At 42.4% G+C, this 19,806-nt stretch overlaps 1 protein-coding gene across 9 annotated transcripts in view; it reads right to left on the reverse strand.

Annotated features, from left to right (window-relative positions):
* Positions 1–19,806, reverse strand: part of tanc2b (tetratricopeptide repeat, ankyrin repeat and coiled-coil containing 2b) — a 155,748-nt gene that overhangs the window by 8,134 nt on the left and 127,808 nt on the right. For 7 of the 9 annotated variants that reach the window (XM_075457335.1, XM_075457337.1, XM_075457334.1 and 4 more), the window contains 18 exons: positions 19,079–19,210; positions 13,501–13,539; positions 12,209–12,490; positions 11,841–11,965; positions 9,714–9,945; positions 8,839–9,008; positions 8,341–8,619; positions 7,364–7,531; positions 6,662–6,822; positions 6,151–6,259; positions 5,932–6,054; positions 5,569–5,805; positions 5,246–5,458; positions 4,861–4,954; positions 3,220–3,353; positions 2,705–2,828; positions 1,882–2,057; positions 902–1,034 (listed from right to left, as the gene is read on the reverse strand). In XM_075457335.1, the coding sequence (XP_075313450.1) occupies positions 902–1,034; positions 1,882–2,057; positions 2,705–2,828; positions 3,220–3,353; positions 4,861–4,954; positions 5,246–5,458; positions 5,569–5,805; positions 5,932–6,054; positions 6,151–6,259; positions 6,662–6,822; positions 7,364–7,531; positions 8,341–8,619; positions 8,839–9,008; positions 9,714–9,945; positions 11,841–11,965; positions 12,209–12,490; positions 13,501–13,539; positions 19,079–19,210 (2,931 nt within the window). Of the gene's footprint in view, positions 1–901; positions 1,035–1,881; positions 2,058–2,704; positions 2,829–3,219; positions 3,354–4,860; positions 4,955–5,245; positions 5,459–5,568; positions 5,806–5,931; positions 6,055–6,150; positions 6,260–6,661; positions 6,823–7,363; positions 7,532–8,340; positions 8,620–8,838; positions 9,009–9,713; positions 9,946–11,840; positions 11,966–12,208; positions 12,491–13,500; positions 13,540–17,658; positions 18,386–19,078; positions 19,211–19,806 lie in introns of those variants that run through there. The other 2 variants (XM_075457336.1, XM_075457342.1) reach the window with 2 other exon arrangements.

The raw sequence follows: 19,806 nt of genomic DNA on the forward strand, positions 1-19,806 counted from the left end.
AAAATGCCTGGTAGGGTGAGAGGTCGACAGCCTTGGCTTTACCTCGGGGGCGACTGGGCAGCGTCTGACATCCTGGTGCCGAAGACAGAGGTGGAGGATTGGGGCAACAGCGGGGTAAAGGGTGAGGTGGGGGACAGGAGACGGAAGGAGAGTAAGTGGAAGGGCAGAGTGGGTGAGGGAGAATTGCCAGAGAAAACAGAGGTGTGGGAGTTCGAAAGAATGAGAGGAAAGAGAGATATAAAGACAGCAGGAGGGTGAAAGAAAAAGAGAGGTGGTGGTGGAGGAGGAGAAGTGAGAAAAGGAACACAAGCAGCAGTGAGAAGCGAAGGAGATAAGTGCCTTAGCAAAAAAAAAAGATACAGAGAGAAACAACGCAGGCGCTAATAACAACCTGTCTCTGAGCAACCGCAGAGGAACAGAGAAAGAGGATGTGATTGAGAGAGAAACGAGCGACAAACAGAGGCGCTGAGAAAACATGACAGAAAGAGAAAAACTAAACAACACAGTTGTACAATCAAAAGAAACCAAAATCAGTGCCATAAATAACTGAAGAGAGGCAGCACAGTGCAGCATCAAGAGGGTGGATGACATACGGTAGCAGGGAGAGGTTTTTGCTACGTGGAGACACAAACGTGAATCCATGGCTTATTGCAATAGAATGCTACAGTGCTCTATAACAACCAGCAGGAAGTGTGTGCTTTAAAAGCAGTGCGCACACAGCTTTGGATTCACTCTTCATATGCTTACATGCAGCCCATTGTTTAACTGGAATGCATGACCTCTTTGATCAAGATCGTATTTCTCAGCAAGTTAATCACCTTTAATCATGGTAGTACATGACAGATGCTGAATTCAATGTGTGCTTAATGTTTGTCTCTTTGGTCCGTCAACCTGCTCTTACCTATCTTGGCTCCTTTCTTGAGCAGGGCGACCACCACTGATGTGTTTCTGCAGCCCACTGCCCTGTCGAGAGGACGCATCCCGCTGTAGTCAACGTGCTCTATCATGGCCCCGTGGTCAACTAAAAACTGGACCTGAAAAAACAGAGAAACAATAGAAAAAAATTATTATTTTGCATACTTGGCATTAACAAGCGCCAGCTCTGCGTACAGTGCGAATGCACCTTGGATGAACTGTGAACTGATCACTCAGACCACAATCTGAGGTAGTCTGTTGCTAATAAATGCAAATGTGTCCTGAGCCACATTGAAGGAGCCCATATGCAATCGACTTGCCTCATGGCTGCAAAAAACAACTACTTAATCCTTCTTTTGCATTCTGCTGCATAATTGTGAAAGCAAATATAAACCCCTTTAAAGTAAGTGACTGTGACTGTGTGACAGTATTTTGTCACAGGTCAAGACAGAAAACTCTTATCATTTGGTTGAAGTAGGTCCAGATGATAACTGTGTTAAGGCAAATGCAGCTTTGCTCAACTGGATCTGATATTAGTAGGACTCTAATATTTTTTGTTGATGCAAAAAGTAGAATCAATAAAAAAAATAAGCCATGTTGTACCTATAAATGTAATGACCACTGGTTGGATAACTGCACATATCCAAAAAATGCTGGTTTTGTAATATTAAGTTTCTGTCAAAGTGCTAAAAAGAGTTTTAAAGGGATGCAATCAGTGCAGAGTAATTTAGAATAAGCCTATGATTTGAAGCAGCTGACTGGGGTGTCTTATTTTGTCCAATCAGCAGTGAAAAAATGTTCTATGCAAAATGTTCTGAGATTATTTGTCATTTTAATGTCATTTTAATAAATAGGCCTTAAATGTTAAAAACATCATTAAAGAAAAAACTGACTTCATGAAGACTAAATCCGCTCAGTAACTCATGCCAGCTTGACTGTTTGAAAAGTGCGGAGACCTTAACTTACCACTTCAGAGTCCCCGTAGAAAGCTGCCAGGTCGAGCGGCGTGCGTCCGTTCTTGTCCGCGTGGTCAGTGGCAGCTCCGCTCTCCACCAGGCATCGGACGACGGGTAAATGTCCTTTCAGACAGGCCCAGCTCAGAGCAGTCAGACCCTCTTTATCCATCAGAGACAGAGAGGCTCCTGAGGAAAGGAACGATAGCTGTGAGACTTAGCCAGGAGTCTTTGTTTCTGCAAACTTTCTCATAACACTGAGAAGGCAGAGTCTGAGAAAACACCCTGGTACACAAAGTATTGTTATAGTCTTGGCTGAGGACAAATATGAGATAAAAGTTCTCATTTTGAATTTTCAGTACATCAGTTTCCACAAGTGGACTTTACCTAAATGGTTGTGCAACCTTTATCCCACTCAATATCTATTAAATCTGACTGGCATTACAAACATACACTAAACATAAATATCAAGCAACTGAATGCACATTTCTATCATTCACATTAGATCTTTATTTGTTTCTCTTTATATTCTTTTATGTATGTTTAATGCTTCTTACACTCCCTGCTGCAATGCTTTTATTTCATGTGAAGCACTTTGAATTGTGTTGTACATGAAATTTGCTATACAAATAAATTTGATTTGATGATTTGATATCCATAGCTATTGATATTCAGAAGGGATATCTGCAGAGATATTACAGTTAAGACACTTTCTATATACATAATTATGTTTTTAAGGTTGAATTTGTAGTTGGATTTTAGTTGTGTCAAACATATTCTTCAGGTAAATGCAAACATCCCTGACTTGTCTTACAGGTTTCATTTAGACAGCTTACCTTGCGCTAGTAAAAACTCAACCGTTCCCAAGTGTCCCTCTGAGGCAGCCATCATCAGAGGCGTTCGGCCCTGTTTATCAGCCAGGTTGACATCTGCTCCATGTGTTAGCAGGAGGTCTACAATCTGCACAACCCAAATGAATTATTTGTTAACTGTAAAACTCCAGCTCACAGTTGTTTCCATCATCTATTAATCCAAGCCAGACTGTCAAAAGAATATCCGAAAAAAAAATCTAATTTCAATCACAGCAGTTTAAAACTCAAGGAGATGTATTGAAATGCTTTTTCTTTTTGTGCAAATATTGATCCAAAACCCAAAGATTCTTTCTTTTAGAATACTAAAATAACTATATATTCGCTTGTGAGAGACCAGAACAATAAAATCTCAAAGTTTTTGCTTTAAAAAGAAAAAGTTAGGAAAAAACACAAGTTGAACTTGCATTAACTAGTAATGTATGTAAAATGTTCAAAAGAGGATGTTGTGTTTGTACCAGCGAGACTGGGTGCTCACTGACCTGCCAGTGTCCCTGTCTGACGGCGCTGAAAAGCGGGACAATGCCTCGTCTGTTGGGCTGAGCCACGGCCGCACCCTGCTCCAGCAACAGGCGACAAACTTCCAGCTTCCCCCGACCGGAGGCTGCAGTCAGAGCTGAAAGCACAAATATTCAGTCAGGGAAGGGAGGAGAGGAAAGAAGGTAGAATGAAAAAGTTCTATCGTACCTATCATAAGTGATTTTGTGTACAAAATCAGCCATCATCACTGTTTAAGGTCATTTGACTGACTTGTTACACTGTTTCAGTGTTCACCAAATGTTCCCTGAGTATTCTTAGAATCTCTGGATCTTTTCACGATATCATGTACGGTCTATCGTTAAGAAAAAAACCCATTAACTTCAAAGAAATTTTGCCAAAACTTGCAGCACTCTAGAAGGAAAAACCATACAAAGTTGAAAAATGTAGAAAGTTGAAACAGCTGGTAATGGACAGACGATGGTTACAGCTGCATCCAATTCAGGGAAGATACAGCTGGCCAGAGTCATACGGCCTTGCCATCACCAGTTATATTGACATTTTTATTTGTTATGTGATGTGGACGACAGCTTATGCTTCCACCACTTCTTCTTCTACCAACTTCCACATCATGTGGATGTACACATGTTGGAAGGTGACATTTTGATTTGACAGAGCAGAAGAATTTATTGTCAGTATTTCTAACTTCTATTTTTGACATTTACGACTTTCTTACGACATTCTTAAAAGTAATTCTCAGTGACCCCAATATGCCCCTAATAAAAACATTGCACGTGGGGTTTGTATTTCAGTTTTGCTCAGAGAAGAGAAAAAAAAAAAAAAGATGAAGGGATGGAGCACATGAGACTTTTTAGGAGTAAAGGTCTTTGAAAAGAAATTTCTTCAAACGTAAAAATTATAATTGGAATGATTCGAGCAGTGTGAATATATTTCTTTTAATCGGAGTCGGAGCAGGCCTGCAGGGGTAACCCCAGCTCCAGCTATTTATTCTTTGCTGGAGGAACACTTTGGTATAAGGTACACAGCTCAGTACGTCTGTAATTCCTATATACACCCCCCCACTCCTCTCCCTCCTTAAAAATCACCTTGCAGAACAGCTGTTACCCTTCTGATCCCTTGTGAACAGTGAAAGTATGGCTGAGTGAGTGCGTGCCCCCCCTCTCAGCTGGCAGTGAGGAGGAGCTGTTAGAACACTGCAGCTGGGGAATAAAGATTGTAAATGAGGTTTTATAGCTTTAGGTTACAATGATACATTACGTTTCTCAACAACCTGCCACAGTGCAATCAGACTAGTCATTCTAAGCCCCCTGCAGCACTCTCTCCCACCCTCTTCTGTTTGAGCCCAGCCCTAAATGTGCTCCGTGACACCACTGCACTGTCATCTGCAACTGACGCAGCAGCAAGCAGCCGACACACAAGAACAGTCGCTCACATCCGCACTGCAGCGCTCTGCCTCGCAGTGCCACACATGGTCCCCACTGTTTGTCTCAGGATAAGCGCTAGTATATTTTTGCAACTGTCTGAGGATATTATATGAGGACTTTAAACATTCACAGGCATCTCTCAGTAATGATTTTTTTTGCAATTTTACACAAGCAAAGACTGGCTAATGTAAGCATTCCCACCTGTCTCTCCCCAGAGGGTGTCAAAGTTATTGATCTGAGCCCGTTCCACCTCCTCTTCATCTTTCTCTGGCAGATCCAGCAGGTAAGATACAATCTGATGAGAAATAAGATTCATGATGACACAGATTAATAACCAAGTTTGCAAATGCTTAAATCTAGATGGTTTCTCTCCGCTTACATTAGCGTTTTCATATCTCTCCCTCTTATGTTCTAAACTCTTAAATTCAACAATATACTGGCTGACATAAAGACGTCCTTAACATGTGGAAAGTGCTCTCTCAATACATTTTGCTGGATTATGGTGTAGATAATATAGTTATGGGGGTTTGATTTAAGGGCCTTTTTTGGAATAAAAGAATCAATAATATGATTGCATCTGCTGTACCTCCGTGTATCCCATACTGGCGGCAGCAATGAGAGCCTGCTGGACTGCATGGCTCTTGGTGAAGGCTGCCTGTTGTTGGCTCTGTGGGGATTGTTGTTGCTGTTGTGACCCCATGCTCCAGTCAGACTGAATGAGGAACTTCACCACTTCCATGTGGCCCCTCAGGGCCGCATGAACCAGGGCACACTGGCCATTCTTATCCAGGTGGTCCACCTTTAATCAGGAGCACAAAAAAAGGACAAAGATCACAAAAAACTGCCTATTAGTGGGACTTGGAAATCGTTAACACCGTTTTTTAATTCTTGTAATTTCCCCTCACGAACCTTTGCCCTCCTGCGACAAAGTGCAGTCACGATGCCCATGTGTCCCCCGGCTGCGGCGTAGCCCAGCGGCGTGAGGCCACTTTCAGACTGGGCATCCACAGAGGCACCAAACTCCAGCAGCAGTGCCACCATGTCCATGTAGCCCAAGTGGGAGTGGACACACAGGACAGGGGCGTTGTTTAGCACCTCTGTACGGTAGTTCACATTGGCACCGCCCAGCATCAGCAACCGGCTCACCTGAACACGCAAATACAAAAGAATTGTAGGTAGAAAATCATTTTTGTGAAGCATACTCTGAGAAGTACTACTGACGTGCTACTCTTATGAGAAGTAGATGTTAAAACATCCTTTATAGGTCTGTACCTTGATGTTGGGAGTGTAGAGATTTCGTAGTGAGGAAAGTGCAGCTGAAAGACCTTCTGTGCTGTATGAAACCCACAGGCCTTGCAAGATAGATGAGGAAACTCCAACTTTCTTGCTGAGACCCTTGAAGACAGCGTGTAAATATTCATTACTGTGAAGCTCGACCACAGCTGCGTGGGGGCGTGTGTATAGACGAGTGGGGGACGTATAATGTTATACCTTGAAGATATGTGCTTTGAGGATGTGATGGCCCAGCTCAATAGTCTGCTGCCTGTTCAGCTTGTTCTCCAGCCGAGAGAACCAGAAGGCCAGTAGGGTGTGCCCGCTCCTGCAGAGACGATAAACACTTTAGAGTCATGAGGTCATTGCATTATGCCGTTTGCACAAACACACTGATTACATGACTTTAAAATCAAGGATGCAGCCTGCAGTACATTCCAGCATGTTATACAACATTATAATACTTGTACAATGCTTTAAACAAGGTTGTCTTATTACGAAACATGCAGTTCTCAAAATAACTTATGTGGCATCTTGGCCATCACTCCAGAGAATTCAATGTCTTTTTATATGGCTAGATGCCAAAATACTCCTTCCAGATGGGAAATCAAGTCAAACATTAATTAAATGTTGTGTAACAATTTTAATTTAGTCAACGAAGATCTTTTTTCCCCAAACATATGATCCTCTGCCGCCCTTCAACTGATCCAGTAATCATGCCCGTCCTCACCTCGGATCGCAGAGGAACTTTGTCTTTTCTCCCTCTTCTCTCCAGATCAGCCACTCTCTAAAGGAGGGGTGAACAAACATCCTGGTGCCATCTCTCCTCTTCACAAGGAAGACTGACAGGTTGTCTACACGTTGCTGGAAGTCCTCCCAGTCCAGTGTGCCCTGCCACCACAGACATCACAGATGTTAGAGTGTACGTGAATATAGTTTACTAAAGCCACATCGTGTTTATATCAACAGTTAAGAGACAATATGATCCTGAGCCAAAACTCTTAGCAGGGAAACTATGAGAATCTAAAATACAAACCTATTACACAGCACTGTATTTTGCACTGTCCACCAGTAAAAGTTAAGCAGCACATTCATTTTTGTTATCACCAAGAATCTGAAATCTTGCCATGTCTGTTTCTCTGACAATAGAGATTTGCTACAAATATGCTTGAAGGGAACTTTAAAGATCAACAAAGAGCACTCACTCCAAACCAGTGAAACTATTAAATACCGAAAATATTCAATCAAATTACTACAAGAATATATCACTAATAGTTAGAAGTTGATTTAAAAAATGAATCATCTTTAAAAAGGTTTTTAATGCTAGTATGTAAAAAAAAAAAAAAAAGCATGTAAAACTCACAGATGAGCACAAACTATTAGAAGGTCTCAAGGTTTGTGGTTGAGTTATTGCATATTTCAGGGGAGCTACCTGCAGTGAACCCGCGTTGATGGCCTGAAATATCTGCTCATCGTTCAGCGGATGGAGCGACGCCACGGCCACATTGAGCAGGGGCAGCGCCCGCTCAAACGATGACTGCGTGGGGAAACGCATGTTGCACTGCAGCAGGTACACCTCAGCCAGGTTTACTGGAACAACCTGAGAAAGGAGTAAGACAATCTGGCTTATAATGCTGATTTCCTTTGGATCACTTCTACACGGTATGAATAATGCATCTTGTTTGCACAGCCCCTCTTTGACTACTCCACGTGGTCTTCCTAAGAGGGGATGTGAATTTATCAGCTGTCATTTTTTTCCACGGAGTCTGGAAGCAGGTCTGAATACATGAAATTAAATGAGTCTGGGGAGTGAGATCAAATTTTTCATGACTAAATGCGCACTAAAACATTTTGAGTGCATTATGTCTCAAAAAGGTGTTGGGTTCTGCTTTTACGGAAAGAAAACCAGAGTGCCAGTGAATAGTAAAACATTTACCAGCATTGTCTTTGCAAATTATGAGTAAATTATTTATTTCGTATCATAAAGTCTGAACGCATTATGTTGCAGTCCGAATAAATTTGTGTTTATCCGATGTTATGATGCAAAGAATTTATTTCTTGGACACTTAAGAAAGCTTGAAAACCTAACATCTATGAAGCAAGTTATCTAAAAATAATTCTACAAAGAGGAGGATGATTTGTGACGCAAACTGCTGTATACAGGTGCATGAGCTGCAACTCACAGCCATTGCTGCTAAACCAGCTGGACGTGTTCTGATGAGTGGGATGAATCAGTGGTATTCTAGCACACCTTCACACTTGTCTGTACATTTCATTTTCTTCTGGATCTTTTTCTCACATCATTCTTTTCACACCCCCATTCAACAAAGTGTCAAATCCTCTGGTTGAGAAACATCAACCTTAATTAAACCTGCAAAGACCACCATAAACAAGAAAATAACACAATACCTTGTAGCTTGAGCTTTTGAGCACAAGGTAGCCCTTCTCGATGAGGTCAAAGGTGAGTTTGAGGTACAGATAGGATCCCTGACTCAGGGCCTTAAGGTGGGTGCTGAGCTTCCCGAAGGTGGTGTTGTCCATCTTGCCATTGAGCGAGATGTTGTTCTGGATCTCCGGGCTGCTGTGGATGCGGTGCAGGATGTAGCCCTGCAGGTCCTGGTCTATGGCGTCGTTCTCCTCCAGGCTGTCCAGAGAGATTCGGTGAAACGGCAGCGGGTTCGTGATCTCCTGCAGAGTCAGAATTATTTCAGTCAACGGTAGAGTTGTGTTTATTACTAAGTGAATATTTTAGCCAGTAGGTTGCATTCGATGCAAAAATAACCATCAGAAAACAATCTAGGGCACTGGCTAACACGACGATGAATGAATGAATAGGTTCAAATCCAAATGCCGTCACTCTGATCATGAAATATCAGAGTGTGAAATTACTGGCCTCCGGTTCTCTACCTGTAATGTGGTTCTGACTGTGACCACCAGCTTGAGCCAGGGAGGGAACTTGTTGATGGTTTTGGTGAGGAAGGACACAATGGTGTCTCCGTAGTCCGGCTTGTGGAACTCTGCCTCATTGAGGCCGTCGATGAGGATGATGAGATCTTCTTCAGAGTTGATCCTTCTCTCTGAACAGTTAGCATGTAAACAGCAGCAGTTTAGCACATGTACATACTGTACACATGTATTAAAAAAAACACAATTTAATTCTGCATAATGTTTGATAGAAAACATTAATCATCAGGCTGAGCCACAGATTCCACAATGTATTTAAATTATTAATCATCACATAATTTGCTTTTGATCTCTGTTTAAATGGAAAATTTGGAATTAAAAAAAAGATATGAGTTAACAAGGTAAAGAGAAGGAACTTTGTTGAGCTATTAAAGTGCTCTGTGACAATAAGCAGCTAATCTTAACCATAATCTCAAGTCAAATACATTTGATGTCTGAGACAGCGATGTCCCAGGAGGCCTTTATTACAACGCTGTGTTTGAACTGTGAGCCAAAGACTTTGGAGTTAACTGGAAAATCCAGTTGACAAAGAACAATGTGAGGACATTCAGACCAACAGAGCAAAGAGAAAATCCAAGTTAACCAATAGGATTAAATGGCAAGATAACCTTGAGATGATTTATGTGGCTAAAACTACCCTATTTAGAGAGAAAGATACAGATTTCCTAACTTTTCCAAAACTGACAAGTGACAAGTTGCTGCAACTTGGCACTTGAAAGAAGACTTGTATTTGTAAGTACACTGCATGAGAACCTAGTCACATTCCACCACTGTCCATCACCCTTGGAGTTAACAGTTTTAAACTATACGTGTACCACCTTTGTAAAGTGCATCCAGGGGCTCTAGGACCCCCCTCCTGAAAGACGCCAGGGGGTCCTGGACGCAGGAGCGCAGACTTAGGATGCTCTGCAGGTGTGGCTCCCTCAGCAGCTGCTCCCTGTAGGCGACGAGATGCGGCGAGCGGCACAACAGGGCCGCAATGTTGTGCACAAACTCCGGCACCAAGCAGGTGTAGGCGTTATCTGCCTGGCAGTAGTGATACGCCACCACCTAGGGGCAACAGAGAGGTGTGAGACGAATGCAGCCAAGTCACTCATGGAGATATGCAATGGTGAACACTTCCATCCCCTTTAGTCACTCCTCCTAACCTTGATCAACCTTTTGGTTATTGCAAAACTGATTGAAGAAGTGTTGGGGAGCACTGGGGGTTGGATGACACACTTCTAGAACAGAATTTTCTTTCCAGGGTTCTGCTAGTGCAAAGTCAGTTTTTCCAGTGTCTACTACAGCTACAACTCATTTGGGATTGAGTCAACTTCACGGTGGATGATTGCAGTATAATGAAACATAATACTTCTCGTTTCGCTGTATGGCTTTAGCTATTAATAATTCATTGCTTCCGGTTGCCAGGAGAGACTGATTCGTAGTTAGCTCATGCATGTGTGAGATGGCCGTGGCATGAAGGAGTCAAGTGTTAAGCTGTTACATTTCGCAGCTACGTGCTTGAAATATGATCGGATGAGTGATTAAACAGATGAATGGGTGAGTGAGCGTAAAGACATCTCTCTATAGATATGAAAAGACATGGAAAATAGTAAAAGTGAAGGTGAGTTTTCTGAGAGGTTAGCTAACTGAACGGCAGCAGCAGCAGGTGTGACCAAGCGCTCGGGGGGATTAAGAGATCACAAAGAGTTTGAATTTTCAGAGGTAGGTGGTGGGAGTGATCAGAGGGCAGTGAGAAAAAAAAAGAAAGAAGAGGATATTAAAAAAGGACTAATGAAAATGAAATGATCATTTTTGGGCACAATGGAATCAAGGACTTTAAAACAAAAGGGGCGAAAAAGGGAGTGAGCTCAATTATTAATGCACAGAGTTAACAAGATCTAATAGCTTGGCTGGGAAATGGCTTTCTGCAGGCTTAAATATTTCATAAGGCTCCCTGGCAAAGTTGTTTTTTCTTTTTTAAACACATCTGCATAATGCATCAGGCTGGGACCGGGGATGCAGATGGCTAAGCAGCAGGGAAGGGGGATCGAGGTGCAACAGCAGACAGGAAGAATAACACAGAAAGTGCGCTGGTTTCACACCTCATACAGGTTGATATTATAGAGAGAGCAGAAGTTCAACACTCCCCATTTAAAAGCATTTAACACAACAAACAGCAGCATGCACTTTTGAATGTCTTTAAAAAAAGGTTAAAGCTGGGTCTAAACTTATCTCCAACTGTTTTGTATTTTACCACCTCAGGACAAAGAGCTCTGTGGGTGCCTGCGGGTGGTGTTGACTTTTTTTTTCCAACGGCCTTTAAATGTATAATTTCTGACAGATCCAGAGCCCTGTGTGCTTGGATTTTGTAAAGGCTCTTTTTTCAAAAGAGCGTGTCAGGAGGTATCTTACCACCTGCTGCATCACTAAGTGAAAAGTTACAACATCAATCTAAGGAGACATTTAAACTGATTGTGCATTTTTTTCAATTATATGTGGACAGAGGATTGGAAATTTCAAGGCTCCAAAGAATAATAGTCAGGTATGTATTGTTAATATTTTATGAAGGGGAAAAAAAAAAAAAAAAATCAACCGCAAAGAATGATGAATCTGATCTTGACACCATACTTGGCAAGTGAATATATTAATTATAGATTTTATTTTGTTCAGATGTGAAGCGGTTTGGGTGTGAGCGCTTATCTTAACGAAATATGCAGCAATCAAATGAAAGCTGACATTTCTCATCATTATCACTACAATCACAGTTATTTCTGAAGTAAATGACTAAATAAGAGATAATTTGCAGAGGAGAAGAAGCAAAAAACACACCAATAAGCCACAAACAGAGGCTTATCAATTATTTCTTAAGTTTTAAGCGTGAATTGTCTGTAAATCAGAGGATTAAAAGCAAATAAGAGTGTGATAACAAGTGCGCACATGGTCACGCCTGTGTTTTGTACCTGAGACGCCAGCCTCCTCATGGCTTCTTCCTGTCGTCGTCTCATTTCAGGGGTTCCTGGACAGCTGCCTCCTCCGAGTGTGCCGTGCGTAGGCTGGGGCTGGGTGAGAGGAAGCCCCTCTCCGTCTGAGAGAGAGATGGCAGAAACTCATTCAGGGAAAGCTCGAGCACGTGACACATTCATAAAATGTTTTCAAACACTTATTCTCAAAACAAAAGCTGAAGTGAGGCTGTCAAGCTGTTCTGAAACACTGTAATTTGCAGCTGGAAATGAAGGAAAAATACCCTCATTTTGCAAAAAATAATGAATAAAAAAAAAAAAAGGAACATTTTAAAAGAATCATGATTCCACAGTGAATGGAAGCATACGTTTGGGTGAAGCTTGAGGGCTGTCAGAAGCAATCTGCCTCATACGGGTGCCGTGGCAGCTGAGTGCCACCAGGCGAGAGATGATCGCTGTCTTGCCGAAGCCGATGTTGCCTACAATCACAACGCCGCGGTTGGTGCTTGAATTGGGGCTGTTGAGGTGGGCATCGATCTCTTGGAAGAGCCATTCGCGTCCCGTGAAGACGGAGTCCATGGTGATGCTGGGCACCTCGAACAGCAGAGGTTTGAGAGCGATATCTTGAGGCCGATAGGGCGCGAAACGCACTGCCAAGTCAGAAAATGGAGACTGGTTTAGTGATATTACAGTTGCAACCCACAGTTTTCTGCAAGTATGTGTTATTTGCATTAACAGTTTCACCTCTTTCTAGCATTAACACATCTGAAAGAATGTGTTGCTTTTTGTAGCGAGCATCCATACTAACATGTCATGACCCAGTATTCAGTGTGCTTGCAATCAGATAAGAATGCCTGTACACTATACAATAAATCTTGTGCTTTGTAATGAAGTAAATTTAACTGACTGCCTTTTTAATATTGCTAGACAACATATCAACTAGCTTGACCTGTCATGATCTTTTAAAGTTCTTTATCGTACCTTAAACTGTTCATTTACAACACAAATAAAGGTAATAGCCTGCCAGACAGTGCAGTCTCTGAAACTGACTACGTACAGAGCATTCATGTGTAAGAAAAGCACATTTTTGTACAGATATTCTATTTTATTATTTGACAAACAGCACCATCTCTATAATATAATTACATAATCACAAGAGCAACAAAATGTAATGTTTCCCGAGTTAAAGGGAGTGACTGCTTTTATCAGCCACTGTTTCTTTCTCTCACTAGGGGGAGTCATTCAGCCAAAGTCCTCCAGAGGTTGGGTCTCTTCTCAGCCAAACATATGGCCCATTAAAGACTAATGAGGGTAAAATGAATCTGGTATGAACTTCTAAAGCTGTGTGATAAAATAAGTGTAAAATTTAGTCCGCTGCTTCTGGGTGTCATCTCGTGGGCCTCCTCTTTTAAACTGATTTTGGCTTCGAGAGTAACAACATGCTCTCTTTTATTGGGGTGCCTTTGCTCTAAATGCCATATCAGCATTTGAAAACTCCAAGTGTGATGAGACTTGTATGTGAATAATCCAAATGCTTTGCAGACGAGAGTGCTTGCCACTTGACTACAGCAATAGGACTTGTAAAGTACGCGTTAGTAAGCGGCCCATTGTGTGTGGAACATGCTGCCTGATGCTACAAACGAAAATTAAAGTAACTTACGTGACTGGGATTGCCAGGCATGGGTGTTATTTGCGTAAGCTGAGTCGAAAAGCAAGCATAAGACAGAAAGAGGGAGAAAGGGAGTGATGAGAGAAAGAGGAGAAAGAAAAGCAAGTAAGGACAAGAATGGAAACTGGAAGCATTGTGCAGTGTGTCAGAGGGCAGGGCAAGGTGCAGCTGAGTGTGGAAAAAAAGAAGCAACAGCAATAGCATCAGCACATAATGATGTCAGAAATATGGGGAACCACCAGACCAGGATCGATTACTAATTGAAATCCTTTGAATCACCTTAAGGGCATTTCTCAGCATGTTTGGAGGGGAGATTGGGGATGGTTTGCACTTTAGGGAGAATCTAATTGGTTCCATTGCGCTGGACAAGATCAATCAATCCCCATAAAAGTAATTGAATCCAGTTCTGGTAATAATTCGATCCCGGGATGGGAGACCTCAACTCCACAGCCTATTGTGTATAAATTGCAAGTGGTTTAAAGTTGACAATATTCTAATTTAAAGCAATCAATACAAGTGCAAGCCAAATCCAAAAATAAGGAGCTCTCGTGAAAAAGCCTCAAATAATCTGTCAAATCATACTTTCTTTTGGTTCATTCACTAAGTCAACATGTGATCAGAACCTTGCAGTGAAAAAAAAGGGATGCTGCTCAGATGATAGCCTGTATGGTAGTACATTTCACACTGCAGCCTATTAGTAATAGGCATACTGAGAGTCAGGGATACAGAAAAAAATGTTTTATGCAATACAGTGGTAGGATTAAATGTTTCTATACTGTGTGCAGGTAAGGAGCAAAATATACCAGTGTGCAAAAGGGAATGTTGCATTCGAGATGTATGTCTTTTGCAAATGACTCCAGTGTGCTTATTAAGAGCATGGCTACATAATATAATGAGCTGATATTGCTCCTAATGTAGTCTGGTAGTGCGCAGCACTTCAAAGTGCTGTTGCAAGCATGACTCCTTTTCCAGGAATGCTAATTATAATTGCAGTGAAAGGAAATATGTTGATCTTGCTGAGAATATTCCAACTTATACAATCTGCAAAATAGTAACAGATATATCTGGAAGTGGGTGAAAAGCTGTTTATACAGAGTGCATGGCCAGCACTGCATTTTGTGGCACTAAGCTGCGTGCAAGCTGCAGCCCAGTGTAATAAAAGACATTTCATCCATATTCCCAGGTCAGATTATTTTAGTGCAAACTCAACAAACACACAAAAACACATTCAGTCAGACCGAGCGAGAAGCAGAAATACGACCCTACACTGATGCAATATTCTTCCACAAAGATGTTCCACTGTGAAAGAATTGACCTGATCCAACACTGGGGATAGGAAATTCAAAAACTGCTGAATGCTTCCTTTACCATCAGCCACAGAAATAAGAAGCTAAATACCCGGAGATACTCTGTTTTAAGTAGTGCTAATCCAATTATCTTGGGGGTGACTGAATGCCAAACTTGGCTGTAAAGCTCCGTCCGTCCTTGTGGAATTAGTAAACCCAACCTTGAGCTATCAGTCACTATCCTCCAAAACGATTAAGCTGCTTCACGCGCTTTGAGTCGCGCAGCCACCGCTGCTCCACTGTGTCAAGTATTCCAGGAAAACATAGCAGCCATGTTGTGAATGAGGGCTGAGGGAGTTCTTTCACAAATGGTGAAGGAAAATGTGTGTGAGGGATGGATGGATGGATGGCAGTCGCTCCTAATCCTGGCCATAACACTCCCCCTCAGGCGACGCTGAGCAAGGTATCACTCCACCTCCACCTCCTCCTCCTCCTCCACCACCAACCCTCCATGGCCAGACGGAGTGAGAGTCTCAGACTGTTTAATTATTCACCAGGTGAGGATGACTCAGGGTGGCTGAACAGCCTTGAGAAGGAGGAAGACAAGAAGCAGAGGAGGAAAGGAAGTGGTAGGGAAGGAGAAGAAATGAAGGCAGGAAGAAAAGAAAAGGAAGTTCAGACAATCAGTCCTGATTGTTGTGAAGGCTTTGGGGAACGCGGTGGTTGGTCATCAGATCAATGGAAAACTTCTCGTATTGCTGATGTTGGACGGTTTATTTGCTGTATGATGTTCCAGACCTACACTTAGGAGTCCAGTCGGCTCACAGTAGATGCGGAGATGCAGCTTGGAAGTGAACAATGAGAACAACAGGATCTTATATAATTGCTAAAAAAAAAAAACTCAAATCTTATGTAATTCGCAGAATAGGCCAAGAGCAACATAAATAAACTTAGATGTACCTGTGCCTAATAGATGGTTTCAGAAAAGTACTTTAACACGCAGCTTCACATTTAACAGTTTTAGATATCCTACGGTTCACTAATTTATGTCAACTTGTCAAGCCACAAGAAAAATGTTGTCATTATATCACATAAAATGCACTTGAAGAAAGGTATTTGCTGTGTCTGAGTGCTCGACCTTAATTAGGCAAACAATTCTGTGAGAATCAGAAACCATTTCAACTGGGACGTAGCTATGAGTCAACATCCAATCGCATTCTCCAGATGCCACAGGACAAGATAATGTCATGTATTTGATCCTTTTCCTGTGCAACTGCTTCAAGAAAGAGAAGTGCAAAGTGTCGCCTTCATTGTGCAAATATCCATGAAATTCCTTAAAAACATTATTTTTGTGGCTGCTTATTAAAGGCTGATTTCCACTTACGCGCTAAAGTCCCCTTTTAAAATGCAAAAAAGAAAAAAAAATGAAAGAAAATGATCTAATTAGAGGTTAACAAGACAAGTCAGTATTATGAATTGAACAACATATCCAGTTGTTGATCACTGAAATTAAAATGACAGGTTCTGAAGTTGTACATTATGTAAATATACAACTTGTTTTGAAAGCAACATTTTAACCATTAGTTTTTAAATAAAAAAGTTTTTCCTTCTATTATCTTATCAGTTATAAAACCTTGCAAAGCGTTGACATTATATTTTTATATAATGGTCTAAAATTAAGCATTACATATCCAAGAAAACCCTGGTTTATGTCAGAGATAAGGTGTGCATGTGATGCTGAAATGACATTTCTTTTCTGAGTTACTGTATCCAGGTAAGTCAACAACAATAAAGCACTACAGCACATATGAATGAACTGTATCAAACTGTGCATACACAAGTGATATTTCTTTGTTGGATCAATTTATCGTTTGTTTTGGCTTTCTTATTAGATCAGTTCATAGTGAGAAATACCCGTCATTTCATGAGCCTGATCACTTACAATGCACTCAGCTGCCTTTCTAAAAGTGATCTACTTTCAGCTCTGTCAGAGATGTAATAAAATCATCTGAAAGTGAAAATATTTTCATCACTTCAAAATTCATTTTAGATTTTTTATTTTTTTTTGCAAAAGCTGCAACAATCAGCTCCAATGCAACGTCTGTTTTCTGTCTATGAGCAGAGGCAGAGAGGCAGTGAAGGGGAGAGGGAGGACGGAGAAGGACAAAAACAAAGAGGGGAAGTAAAGATAAATGAGGGAGAATATGTGTGTGCAGAGCACAGTTATGTGAGAGAGTTAGGGTGAATAGATAAGGTGGGTGATAAATCTTAGAGGTAGGCAGGCAGGAGCACAAGAAGGTCCATTAGAGTCTGACTCACACTCCTCGAAACAGCAGCACAGCTCGGGCCCCCGATGGCAGGCATCAAAAGAGGCCTCGATAAAAATCAACCACAAAGAGAGCTGCGTCTGTCAGCTGGTTACCACCTGACCGATGCACAGCCTACACTTGTCAAACCCATCTGTAAGTCTGCATCCAGCTCATGCAAACCTATTTGCCCATGTGATTCTTTCTGGGATGCACCGTGCAACTCTGCCATTAGATCTTGAAGTGAAAATTTTGATTTGGAGTTTTCAGAAGACAAAAGGACACCGGAGGTGAAAGTATGATTCATCTTTTGGTAACTGGACGGATCGTGTCTAATCAGAAATCTGGACACTAGTTATCTTTCGCTGGACTGCGAGTGTTGGAAAACATGAGCAAAGACATTGCGACCCTCTAGGGCCAGAAAAACACAATCAAATGTTTATGAGTTCAATCTCAAAACAGTAAGTGTAAAACTTTAAATTTCAAGTGTAACCTGATTTACCAGATTTGTCCTCATCTTCTCTTAAAACGAAAACACTGTTTTTCAGTTTGCCTGCCTCTCTGTCCTGTCTTGCTCTGTCTCCTTCTCTGTCTCTCCTGCTGAAACCACAGCAGCAGCGCTCTCAGGGAGGCCCTGACGCTGACACGAGGAGGCAGAAAGCATGCTAGGACGCAGTCGCTTGCCTTGTAAACACATTTGGCCGCCCTTAGAGGAGGAAGGTTGAAACGAGTGGCTTTGGCAGTACCAGTGAATCCTTGAGAGGGACTACGTCTTTCCTTCCATCTTCTGTCTTTTTTCTCAGCCGCCGGGTCCATCTCCATCTCTCGCCCCACCTTTCCGTTTCCTTCGAACACTCCTTCGCTCTGGATTAGCCTGCAGCCAGCTGCCCCCGAGCGGGAGAATCACATCACAGCTCAGCTGAGCGCTCCCTCGGCTACGGGGATCTTAACAGGTGTTTAAAATACGCAGGGATGCATATTTGTGCTCACTCGAATGGCAGAGAGCTGCCATTACAGTGCTCATTACTGACTAAGTGATGAAGAAGGAAAGAGATGGGACAAATAATGTTGTGACATGAGGCCATTTGGTAAGCAGGCTGAGGAGGTGCTAGCTGTGTGTTAGAATTGAACAGTGTGCAGTGAAGCGCACACTCACTGTGGCTGTTAGGAATGGAGACACATTTTAGCTTTGTAGTGACACAGTTTGACAAAAGGCTCTTTGTATACTCCCTCAGTGTCTCCAACTCCTCTGCTTCGCACAGACGAACACAACAGTTGACAACATCCAGTGTCCACCTACAACTGCCCAGCCACATCACTGGTCTGGTATAGAAGCTCAGTGATACGTGCAGGAAATCTGGAAATGAAAGATGCTGCAAACTGCAAATTAATATTGATATTCTCCTGCAGTATGACTTGCTCATCATGGAGCTTTGCCTTGCGATTCTCAGCTGCTTTGAGCTGTGTTGTTTGTGGATGAGAGCCAGAAGAGAACAGTGTCTTCTGCCCTGATGCGAACCGACTGGTCTGGCTAAGCCAAACCAGAGCCAAAACAAGCCCGGATTTAAGTGAAAATGAGTGACAGCTGAACGCTCTGAATGTTGGTGTCTGTCTTGTAACAAAAGCTTTTTAAAAACTGAGTACCTAATTCATTATTCTGGATTTGAGACTTAAAACACTGACCATACCAACTGCTTTGTTCCCAGACTGAATCCGACAGGGCACCGTTTTTTCATGCACACTTTAAAGCTCTCTTTGTATTTTTGCCAAAATGAGTCTTAGGACCAGGACAATTTCTCCTGAGTCCTGATTTCTCTAGCGGACAGACATTTTGGATTAAAATTACGCCAGTGATACAAAAACATTTCTGGCACACATGTCGCTCAAACAGGCATGAAATTGCACAGACTGAACAGCTGTCTGCAGAGGGTAAAAGGGTGGCTGTGTTTGTTTACGAGTGCAAGCGTTTCTGCTCACCTCTCAGGTCCTGCCCAGAGCGACCCGGCCCGCAGGTGGTGCTCTGCCTCGGCATGCGCAGCGAGGTGCGTAATGGAGTGTGCCTCTGCTCATCCAGGTATGCCAGGTCCTCCAGGTGGGCCGAACTCGTAGCTGTTCGATTGGATGTGTGGAACAGAAAGAGGGGAGGAGCAGGATATTTCAGAGGGAGAAGAAGGACAAAGATTCTATTGTCAGTACGTATGCAGACCAGCTGTAAACAAACTTCACACAAAAGAAAATGGGAAAAGTTCATGCAGGTGTCCCAGGGCAGTTGTCAGGCTCCCACTCTCACATTTGTGAACTCCTTCAGGAAAGCGGGAGCCAGCATGGTTCTGTCCTCAAATTCCCTCCTCTCTGTGTCTGTCACGCGGCACGGAGGCAGATGCCATCCGGCCCCTCTCAGGATTAATTAGCTCAGCAGACAAATGTCTTATTCATAGAGACAGCGCCGTCTGACGCTGGCTGTTGATTGTTCACACCACACTGTGTGTTCGGGGCCAACACTCGGAACCACTGAATGTTAAATGAGATTAGACGCCACCAGTGTGTGCAAGCAACAGACTTGATTCTGTGTCACACCTGAACCCCACGGTTCAGACAGAGGTGAGAAAAGTCCAAGACAAGACACTTCGTCTTACAGCAAAATCCTGTGAGGATTAAAGGGACTGAACTATCCAGAGTTTAGTGGTTCCTTGACAGGAGAGAGT

This window comes from Odontesthes bonariensis, chromosome 23 (assembly GCF_027942865.1).
Source record: "Odontesthes bonariensis isolate fOdoBon6 chromosome 23, fOdoBon6.hap1, whole genome shotgun sequence".
NCBI lineage: Eukaryota > Metazoa > Chordata > Actinopteri > Atheriniformes > Atherinopsidae > Odontesthes > Odontesthes bonariensis.